Here is an 11599-nt window from a genome sequence, read left to right as displayed (position 1 = left end):
AAGATGGGATACAGGTCGCATTACATCAAAAAAATTGGAATTGAGTCACTTCAGGCTGCAGTGTGAACGCACCCTTAGTCCTTCTTTGTTGTGCTAATAGCACTTAGCATTCATCAACAAGCAACACAAATAACCATCCAGCCTGAACACATTTCGCTAAGCAGTAAAACGTAATTTAACGAAGCTTCAAGGCAGATAATTTGCCTCGAGAAATGTTAGTAATCAAGGTAGTGGAATCATTCAACGAATCGTTACAGCCTAGTTAAGTCAACACAGCCCTCCTACCTTGTAGCAACCGATTGCCTTGTTGATCTCTCCCTCTCTTTCATAGAGCTGTCCCAGGAATTTGTGTGCTTTGGGATCCCTCTCCTGCACTTTGAGATACTCTGATACATGTCTGAGGAGAGCATGAGATGAGTACAGTCAATACAACATCAAGGAAAACAAAAGAAAACAAAAACTAATTTTACCCCACAGTAAAGATGCTTACCGTTTTGCAAGTTCATATTCTTTTGCTTCAAAGTACAGTTTGGCAAATAGAAATCCTCTGACTGGCTTCTGTAGAAAAAAAGGAAAACAATATATAAACATTTATTATCTAGAAACACAGGGTTTCCCCTAGTGTATAATAAGCCTGGCAGGCCACCAGGCTTTACTTGTGCCCCCACCAGGCTTGGCATTGCTTTACTTAAGTTTTTTTTTTTTTTTTAAATGTTTGCATTTTTTAAGACTTTACAGTTGGTGTTCAGATATTAATCTTCCAATAACACATAATTATCAAGTGATATTTTTAAAATTCCTGTCAACTTTAAGCATTTTTTAACTCAAAAACATTGCGGACCGCTGGATGAATGACTGCCAGAGCACCCAACCACTGGATTTGGCAAGTTTTCTGGGGGAAACCTTGAACTGGAAATGTTACTTTAATTTAAAGGTAAGTAGAGTTGGGCAGCAACTAGTTATATTTACTTGAGTAGCTTTTTATGAAAAAGGGGAAAAAAAAACCTTTTAGGAGTATTTTTACTACACTGCACTTTTTACTTTTACATGAGTTATTTTATTATGAAGTATTTCTACTCTTGAGTAACATTTCTGGATTTTCTACCCACATGTTTTAACTAAAAATTCACCAGACACAGACACACACCAGCAGTTTTTGTTAAAGTTTTATAAGTTTTTTATTGAAAGAAACTGATTTGGAAAAATTTCCCTTTGCCTGATTTTATTTTTTTTGTTACCGATATGAATTACTGTCATTTTCATCCTTAAAAATTCCAAAATTTCCACTTTTTAAATATTAAATGATCGATAATTTGATCAGTTACTCAGTACTTGAGTTGACCTGTCACAAATACTTTTTCATTCTTACTTGAATAATTTCTTGGATAGCTAGTTTCTACTTATACTGAAGTAAAGATATGTTGAAGGAGTACTACTCTTACATGTGTACAATTTTTGGCTACTCTTGACAACACAGGTGAATGCTTACTCACTGATGTCACATCTTCTGCTTGCACCACCTGACTCACAAAACAAACACACCCAGCCTGCAGCTTTATTTGCATGTCAAATTTGCCAAAGTTTACATTTAGTGACTCCATATAATAAAGAGTAAATCTGGACTCATCTGATAACATACATATTTTATTGTACCAGAGTCTGATCTCCTTACGTAACCGAAGCCTCGCCGTTCAGTACTTCGCGTTCACAATAAGCTGATGTCATTCATGTGATAGCTGTTGACCTTTAATCCATGAAGAATTACATCCATGCCAAGTTAAACCCGTCCTGAGAGTCATTTCACTAAATCTAGCAAAAACAAATAATCCCTGTTCTTTTGGATTTTTATCTGTCCTTCATTCAGTTTCAAAAAAGCAGAAGTACATGAATGGTGTTATTCTGTGCAGTTAGCCTGCATCAGGCAGACTTAGTTTGTTATTTAGAGTCTAATCAGGACTCTTTCTGGCCTCAGAGAGAATCTATAACTTCAGACTGATTCTGAAAAAGAAAACACAAAACTAGTCAGTCAGCTGAGAAGTAAAGATTCGTAAGCCCATGAAAATACTGACGGTAAAGCAGCACTATAATCTCTAACAGAGAATAATTTAAAGATTGTTATTCATATTTTAATGCATTACTTATAATCAGTTAGAGACATAAGCTCTGAGACAGAAGATAGCATTATTAAATGTTGCAATGGTTACTTCTTTAAATTACACACAAATTATTTGAGGAATCAAACCAAAATAAATGAAATAAAAATAATTAATAAAATATTCCTGTTTGAATCCATCACAATGATGACTTTTTGAAAAGAAAGTTTTATTTATAAAATAAATAAACCAATTAATCCATATTCTGTGGTCATCATGTGGAGAAGGGAAACAAAACTTAATTATTTTGGTCTTAGTAGAAAATAAACAAAATCAGATATTAAAAAGTAATAAAAGTGTCATCTTTAACTAATTTCATTTGTTTTAAAATTATTAAAGCCACACTCACACAGTGTGACATCACCTCTATCCCCAAGTTAAATAACACCCACACAGGAAGGATAGGAGAAAATATTTTTATTTTGGGTCTTAAAAGCGCTAAAAGAGAAATGGACAGATGTGCTGCAGTTTATTTTAAACAGTTACAACACGTTTACAATAATCTTGCATAATTTGATATTATAACAATTACTACAAAGAACTTTCCTCCGATGCAACTGTTCTAAGTATTTTGAGAATTAAAATGACTCCAATAGGCATGCCATGACATGCAAATAAATAGTTTTGGTTTGTACCACAGTAGTTATTAAGGAAGCAAACGTTGTTAGCTCGTCTTGATCCTAATTTACTATTTAAGAAGTAAAGTATGTCGAAATGCTCTGAGAAAACTTGGTCAAGCTCAGTTTCGTTTCACACACCGGAATGGACTTCGGATCTGCTTTTGCATCGTCCTGTGTGAAACTTAGTTGCGAGTGAATCACCGTTATCTACAGCCTCACTTAATATTTCAAAAAGGTCACTAAAAGAATAGTAAACATGTCAGTGTGATGCGTGACAAGCTAGCGCTATTTTATGAAACCTACGGGCAACCGCGCATTTCAAGGCAGGGCGATAACACTGAAGTTAGCATCCGATTCGGGGAGTGAATAAAGGGCTATTCCACTTATTTTACAACACATAGACAATGTTTCCCCAGCTCGAGTTGGAAATTTGAGAGAATTACCACACGCCAAAGATATACTGGACTATTTTACACTGAAATAAGTAATGTTCACACATAGGAAGTGATCTGTACATGAAAGATTCTTAGCCAACAAGTTGTGTACTGTATAACTGCGATTACATTAGGCAGTCAACGTTTGAAATTTAGAGAATGAAGGTTTACCTTAAGATGTTGAGATTTAAAATGGCTATATATATTATATTGTTGAATTAGAGTTTAGAAAAGCTACCCTTAGTTCGTTTAAAACCAAAAAACTAGCTGTTTACTTAAGTGTCGAATCAGATGCTATACGTTTCTGAAGCTAACGTCTTGGCCGTAAAGCCGGTTGATAGCATGTGCCGCTAGCAGGAGACGGCTAACAGAGGTTCAACCAACAACCAATATAAACACAAACTGGTGACAAGCTCGCGTAGTCAAAACTCCAACCTGTGTTTGGATCAAATACAGTCAAATTTGAAGCTAAACGCCGACTGAATGTCACATGCGTCTCAGACCTAGCGGCGGGAGCAGGCTAACATGCTTAGCCGCTGGTACTGTCTTACCTCTTTGAGTGAAGGAGAGGAACTCTGTAAGGAGGAAACGTAGAGGTCCACTTCAGCCTTACTCCGCCTCATGGCTTCAATTGTCAGACTTCTACAAGAGCTAACCACACTTCACAGACTAGAAGAGTTCGCGAAATGTAAAAGAAACACTGACATTAACATCACGTTAACTCCCCATAGTGATAATGCGCAGTCAAATGGCAGAGCGCGTTACGTTGTCATGCGCAAACTTGAAACAGACTTTCCGACCAATCAGAACGGAGTATTCTCTGACGCACGCTGACGCACTGTATTTTAAAAGAGGCTTGAGATTGTAGAAGTCCAAGCATAAAGTAAATAGACATTTCAATTACATGCACCAAATTTGAGTGTTTCTGTTTATTTAAAAAAAGAAGCAATAGAAGAGTCAGAAACATTAAACTTTTTTTGTTTAATGTTCCTGTTCCTACTTTTAAAATGTTTTATCCAGTCTTCATGAGTTCATTGTTTAGACTTTTGCTGCTTTATGTTCACAAGTTTTGTTAATATTAAAAGATAATATGTAGCATATATGCATTCAGTCTCCCTCAGTCATTTTCTGTTATTTTTGCAATTCAAGTCTTTAAATACATTTAGGTCTAGGCTCTGTGCCATTCTAACATGTAAATATTTGTCTTATTTCTTATGTAGGGACAAAAATTAAAAGAATAAAATCACAAAATTCTATAGGATTTTTTTTATTTGCACAGCAGTAAATGTAAACAAAACATTTGATTTAGCAAATAAAATAGTCTCACTCTTTTTGTTAGAAAGAGATGTATCATTGTAGACCCAAAACTAAACATATGCTTCCACCTTGCAAATTTGGGCTTGATTTAATAAAATTCTGTCCATACAGCAATAAGATTGAAAATGCTTGATTTATTTAGTTTTATAAATTAATAAAAAGAAGATTTTGGCTCATAAAAGTCTGTTGCTGTGTGAAAGTCAGTGGATTGATGTGGTCATATTTACTTTGAAGTTAAAGGCAAAAAGTGTGATTTATTGAAATTCAATTTAAATTCAAAAACACTTTACTGATCCAAAAGGGAAAAATAAATGTTGTTGAAATAATATTTCATTAATTTCCATTGGAAGATTTTTTTTTCTTCAAAGCTGAGCGTCATTATTGATGTGGTATTCTACATTTTGACATAAACAATGATCCAAGAATGGCTCACAGAGGAACACCATGACAGAATTTCACTTGCCCAGATTTATAATTAACAAATAACACAGTTGTCTCTGTCTCTAACACATTCCCACTGTATTTATAATATGATCAGCTGTCAAACACAGCACTAACATTGAGTAAAACCAAGATGGAGCTTCTAGAAGCATTGATGTTAGCAGCTACATAATTTAAAATTTATCTTAAAGAAGTAAATCTACTTAGAAACAGCCTTTTAAATGATTTCCATCATAAATTTTACTTTTTAATAAAGCATCTTTTCTTTATAAAAGATTTCAAGAACATCCGCCACATTTCTGTACACCATAAATCCATAATCCTAATTAAAAAATTATGTGAAGCTCTCAACCAGAAAACACCAGTCCACACGGATTTCAAGCTTGGGCAAATTGTGTTTATTGTGCCAGTATAGGACTTTAAGCAGCAGGAAAGAAGAACATGAAACATGCACTTTGGTGTGTCTTCAGAGGAAAAATACAGTACAACACGGTTCCATAAAACATAATCTAGTTGCCACATGGCAAATAAAACTACACCCTGGAGTATTTATAGTGCTGCTGAAGTTCTGCCTAACAACAACCAGTCCATTGGGTGCTTCTGCAAAATACAACTGTGGAATGTTTTTTTTTTTTTTTTTTAACTAGTGAATCAAAATACTAAGAGCAAAGCCTTGCAAGGTAAAATATGGCAGATAAATAATTATTTTGAAACAGAGGGCTGCTGCTTTGTTTTGCAAAGCAAGTCTGAGCTCCCTAAGAGGATCGCTTTCATTCACTGGATTTACAGTCAGAAGCTCTTAACGTCGAACATGACTCTCACATCCGGTCTCTGCACATGTCACAAGTTGTAGCACGCGCGCGCAGATGCATGTGGCAGCAGTTGCTGTAACTTAAATCCTGTCACAGTGGCACCTCATGTGTTCAGCACTTTTTTTCAACAGAACTGATTTTTACAAGTGGAGGTTCAGATGTTGGAGTGGACTGCACAGCAAATGCTGCTCTAACAATTATATTATGCATCGACTAGTTGAGAGTGGGGAAAAAAATTGGGATTTATTTCATCACTATAATATTTGTGATATTATTTTTCATGTTGAAGTTTATTTGTATCGCACTTTTCAGCAACACTTTTCAGCAACAACTAATTGCTGAATAACAATTAGGTCACTGAATGTCCGTTAATGACTTAATAACCAGGAATAATTAATATTCAGAAATGGTTAACATGTTAATCAATTATTTATACATTTCTTATTAATTTATAAATTAATAATTAAATACTTCTTACTTTATTCTACAATAACAACTGTCATTTTTCTGTGAATATATATCTAAAAGCTGTTGACATTATATGAAAAATTAAAATTAATACTGTAGCATGTCATCTAAAATACTGCGTTCAAGCCAGATGCATGTTAGACGAAATCGGTATCTGGAGCACAAATTCTCATTACGTGATAATTTTACCTTTCAAACTTAATACACATTTAGTTACATTTAGTTTAGTAAAACGCCTGTAACGGTTTATTGTGTTGTGTGTAAACATTTAATAAAACGTATTTCTGTAGCTTGTTTTGAGTTTATGTATTGTTATTATTCTAACAGGAGGCAATTTTGGCTTCAGATAACAGATTAAACAACCTGCCAGAACAGCTTTTCAGTCTTATTTCCACGTCTCTTACAGTTTATTAAATATAGAACATATAATATAAATCGCAGTGAAAGAAGCGAATGTATAAAAACAGAATTTATGCAAAAAGACTTGAAGCTAAACCAGTTTAAGGAGGATGAAATCAAGGCACTTTGCAGGTGTGTGGCTACAGGTGAGGGGTCGTGGGGTCGGCCACCTCAGGGTTTCATCTCCTTCAGCTGCTTAACCGTCGGTTCACTTCCGTGCAGCAGCTTCGGACAGCTTCTTCAGCCGCTTTTTCAGCTCCAATGGGAACTTCTCGTAGCACTTCTTACACACCGGCTTCATGTCGAACTCCACAAACTTGTTCCTGCGGGGTGAAAACATAACCAGTTGTAGCAATAAAAGAATCCAGTGGTACAAAAATGTTGCTGGATTTTGGCTGCTTCTTTGGTACATTCAGTACATTTTTTGCAAACAAAGGATAACAGTGGAGGGATTGTAAGGAATTAATAAATAATTAAATCTTTTCATTAAAACTATTTTTTTCTTGCAACATTGAGACATTTTTTCTCGTAAAATTACGTCTTTAATTCTATGACTATTTTTGTAATTCAACAAAAATTAATGTAGCCTGGCTCTGATATTCCATCGTTAAACACACAGAAGGGATGATTGAAATAAAAACCACTTTTTGAAAATATTTTCTGTCATTTATAATATTTTTTAGTAAATAAAGGTAGGAAAAAAATATTTAAAATCAGATATTGGATCTAGTCTAAAATCCAGTATTTTTAAGCTGCATCACCTAGCCCTAGCACCTACAGTACATACACCACAAATAAATAAATAAATAAATAAATAAATAAATAAATAAATAAATAAATAAATAAATAAATAAATAAATAAGACAAAACTAACATACAAGTAACTTTTCAACAAGATATAGGAGCTTGTTTTAAGTCAAAATTCCTTAATATTGATGAAAAAGTATAATTTTCCCATGTAATAAGTGAAATGATCTGCCAATCTGCACAATATTAAGAAATTGTTGACTTAAAACAAGCTCCTTTACATTACTGAAAAGTTTACTGATGTTCATTACATCCTTTGAACAAAAATAATTAATAATAATGATATTTTAGTCTGGACAGTTCTGCCTATTTTGACCTCCTTTCAGAACCAACTGACACATGTACTAGAGTTCCGCTCGGGTTGCTAGGTGACGGGCTGGGCTGGTCTGGGGTTGCTAGGTGACGGGCTAGGCTGGTCTGGGGTTGCTAGGTGACGGCGCAGCGCCAACAGAATGTGATTTAACAAACGGAGGATTTTTTGAAACTATTAATTTTCTAGGAACCAAAAGGCAATAACTTGCCAAAAAACACGGTTGAGTGGTTTTCAGGCATATGGATCGATTTTTTTCCAGCTTTTGTTTTCACTCAGCCGTTTCTAAAGTATTTACGCTACCAGGACTGGGTCACGCATAGCAACAAGAGGAAACTTTAGATTTGCTCAGATGATGGCAGAAAGCTGCCGAATGTGATTACGGATTTACTCCTAACGCCAGACAGACGGGGGGAACCAGGAAACAAAGCGTTCCCTTCAGCCTGCGACTGATTCTGATTCTGCTGTTTGCACAGCAAGCTCTGGTCCAAATCCTGATCTTCATTTCCTGCTGAGAGGCAGTCACGTGCGGGGAAAAACATTTCAGTATTACGTCACTCAACTAAGCCAAATCTCTGCTTCAATGAGTGTTAGAGAGGTTTTAGGGTTAAATATGGAAAAGCAGAAAACTGAAGGAAGATCAAAACTGACCAAAGGAGGAACAGCTGCAAGGAGGACAGAGAGCAAGGGAGTATCAAAGACACATGGGTATCAGCGGTTTCTTCTTCTTCTCTTTTGAGTCACGCTCACGCTTGGCCAGCCGACGTCTCAAATCGTCTGGGAGTCTTTCGAAGCAGTGTTTGCACACAGGCTTCAGATCCACCTCAACAAATTTATCCCTGACGGAGCAGGGATGATGGAGAGATGAACGGCAGAGAAAGCAGTTCAGGAGGAAAAAGAAGTGTTAGGAGACAGCAGAGAGGACAAAGAAATAAGCAACAGGAGAGATGGAAGAAAAGACAACAGACAGATTAGAAATCAGGAAAGATAAGACTGAAAATCATGATTGAAAGCAGCAAAATAAGTCTCAGAGGCAAGACTGACAACTGAAGAGCATGCAAAGAAGAAAACCTTATTTATGTTAATGTCAAAAAGGTACAAATATAACCAGGGAGGGTCACAACTTGATGATAATTTAAATTAATTGAGATGCAGTTTTATTTCCTGTTCTAATCATTAATCAGTCATTATCAGCTTTGGAAACCTCTAAATAAAGAGCATCTGAACTGTTTGTGTGTCGATAAAACGTGTAACTTACTTGAGAGTGAGCTTGGTGTTGCAGGTAGAGCAGGCGAAGCAGTTGACACACCAGGCCTTGTTGAGGGCAGACACCACTGGAAATAAACAACCACAGAGAGTAGATTATAAACACATTATTCTGATTTACTGGAAAAACTATAACTGATCTGATCAAATACATGGATACAGAATAAGAGAAATTCCTCACCGTCTCCCTCGATGACACGATTGCAGTGGTAGCAAACGTCTCCGAACAGCTAAGAGGCAGAAACAGAAGATTATCAACGTAGCAAAACATTTTTTTTATTTTGCCATGGCTCACCCAACATGCTGTTTTCATAAAAATTAAAAACAAAAAAGGGTGCTGGATTACAATGCATCTGAAAGAATAAACCCAAGAAATTACAGAAACATTAAACTTCAATTATTGATGATAAAATGGCAGAATCAGATGACTTCTAATTACATATTTATTATTAGTTCAGTTCTTATGATTATTTTAGATAATTATGATTTAGAAAAGTTGACGATTGTATCCCAAAACACCCACATGTTAAAAATGTACTTTTTCAGTTTAAAAAGTTCCCAGTTCTTACTATGGATTTAATTTGACCTGGTTGTAGTGTGTTTCCTACCTGGTTGTAGTGTGTTAGTTAGCTGGTTAATAGTGTGTTTGTTACCTGGTTGTTTATAGTGTGTTTCTTACCTGGTTATAGTGTGTTAGTTACCTGGTTATAGTGTGTTAGTTACCTGGTTATAGTGTGTTAGTTACCTGGCTATAGTGTGTTTGTTACCTGGTTGTAATGTGTTAGTTACCTGGTTGTAATGTGTTAGTTACCTGGTTATAATGTGTTAGTTATCTGTTTAATGTGTTTGTTACCTGGTTGTAGTGTGTTTGTTGCCTGGTTATAATGTGTTAGTTACCTGGTTATAGTGTGTTTGTTATCTGTTTAATGTGTCTGTTACCTGGTTGTAATGTGTTTGTTACCTGGTTGTAGTGGGTCTCACAGTAAGCCAGGCCCTTGCGCTCGTAGTGACGGTGGCCCAGGAAGGGTTTCTCACACTTAGCACACACAAAATGCTGCAAGCACAACCCAAGGCCCAGCACACATGGTTAGCGCATAAGTCAGTCAGTGACATCATCACACTCATCAGTACAGTATTATTATGTTACACTATGAGGCCAAAACACAACAAAGTTCATTCCAGATGTGATGCTGATGCATCCACACAGGGACTGGAGAAATATTAATAATAGAAGTTTGTAAATTGTTCTTTCAAAATGAGAAAGTCACCTACGTTTTAAAATTTTCTTCTGACTTATAAATTGTGAATAGTAAAATAAAAACAACACAGGCAACAAATTAAAAATCTATTTTGTACAAATTATTTCAATCTAAATTAGCTTTATTTGTAACATTCTCCATATTAGTTGTTATTTACAGTTTTGTTAAAACTCATAACAGTTTAAAAGTTGAACAAATTATCTCTGTGAGCAATACTTTGGCATAAAGCATTTTTTCCTTAGTGAATTATTCGCCAATGGATTATCCCTCTACAATAAACCACCAATTAAATCTTTAAAAAGTGACTAAATTATAAAAAGGAGGCAATATTAGTTAGCTTTTTGTTTTTTACAACAAATATGAACCAGTGTATTCAGTTAAAATATAAATGTGCAATAAATCACATGTGATCTTTATGTCACTGCATGTGAGCTCTATAAAGTTGTTCAATGAAAATACAAAAGAATATACTCTATATTTATTTATTTATTTTGTATTTAAAAAAAATACCCAGATTTTCAGGTTACAATTTAATTTTAATTAATATTAAAGTACTTTGTTAATATAAAGTTGTTTATAATGGTTTTAGATATTTTGATATTTACTGGGGCATATTTTTTTTTTACTGCGATGGTGTAACAAGTAAATTTCCCCACTGTGGGTTTAATAAAGTTTTTTTTGTTCTATTCGTTTTGTTCTATTCTGTTCTAGCTACTGTAAACCCTGCATGGAGGCTGGTTAATTTCAGTCAGGCAGGGAGACGGGCAGCATTCAACACTCAAACAGGTGCGCAGTCCCTCCCTCACCATGTCAAAGTGTCTCTCACAATAGGCACGGCCGCCTCGTTCGTAAAACGGGTGGCCCTGAAACGGGCGCTCACACACAGTACACACATGATGCTAAACATTGAAGAAAACAGAGAAACTGACTGTGAATGTGAAAAACTGGGGAAAAGAATTAAGTTGATTAATTTATCATGACAGACGCTTAAAGCCTACAGACATAAATCTGTTTGTTTATTGACTGGGTAGTACAATGTGAATGCTTCTGTCTCCAACTTCTATGTTACTACTAGGGATGCAAACGATTAATCGACTTGTAATTAATTATCGATTAATGGTTTATTAGATTAAAATTACTTCCAGTTGATTAAATAAAAGTGTTTGTTCAGATCTACTTTTATTGTTGTAGTTTGGCCACAATCCAGCAGAGGGCGCCAGTGGTCATTCTTAAACCTTAAACGTAATTATTAACTGTATAGAATTAAAGATGGCAGCTATTCCAGAACAGGAAAGAGAAATGGTCCAGTTTGC

The 11599-nt window shown here is 35.3% G+C and overlaps 2 protein-coding genes and 1 long non-coding RNA gene across 4 annotated transcripts in view; 1 reads left to right on the top strand and 2 right to left on the bottom strand.

Moving 5' to 3' along the window:
* The window catches only part of ranbp2 (RAN binding protein 2), a 37012-nt gene extending 33033 nt beyond the window's left edge, over window positions 1-3979 (bottom strand). Inside the window, exons 1-3 of one of the 2 annotated variants that reach the window (XM_015037041.1) lie at window positions 3759-3979; window positions 491-558; window positions 286-397 (exon numbers count right to left, since the gene is read on the bottom strand). In XM_015037041.1, coding sequence (XP_014892527.1) covers window positions 286-397; window positions 491-558; window positions 3759-3830 — 252 coding nt within the window. In that variant the 5' untranslated portion in view covers window positions 3831-3979. The remainder of the gene's footprint in view (window positions 1-285; window positions 398-490; window positions 559-3758) is intronic. The other variant, XM_015037042.1, reaches the window with a different exon arrangement.
* A 2642-nt stretch (window positions 3980-6621) lies between these two features.
* On the bottom strand, window positions 6622-10114 carry LOC106950282 (LIM and senescent cell antigen-like-containing domain protein 1; the record flags this gene model as incomplete). The annotated part of the gene is made up of 4 exons (XM_015037034.1): window positions 6622-6967; window positions 9020-9095; window positions 9209-9257; window positions 9989-10114. Coding segments are annotated over 4 exons (366 nt in total), but the record flags the coding sequence as incomplete, so codon positions are not given.
* Window positions 7596-8382, top strand: LOC106950288 (uncharacterized). The gene is made up of 2 exons (XR_001425582.1): window positions 7596-7850; window positions 7882-8382. It is a non-coding gene; the product is annotated as an uncharacterized LOC106950288 (long non-coding RNA).
* Window positions 10115-11599: the final 1485 nt, after the last annotated feature.

The sequence above is a fragment of the Poecilia latipinna genome, unplaced genomic scaffold, assembly GCF_001443285.1.
Source record: "Poecilia latipinna isolate Pla-1442-1.1 unplaced genomic scaffold, P_latipinna-1.0 Scaffold390, whole genome shotgun sequence".
NCBI lineage: Eukaryota > Metazoa > Chordata > Actinopteri > Cyprinodontiformes > Poeciliidae > Poecilia > Poecilia latipinna.
This window is presented reverse-complemented; position numbering and strand designations above follow the sequence as displayed.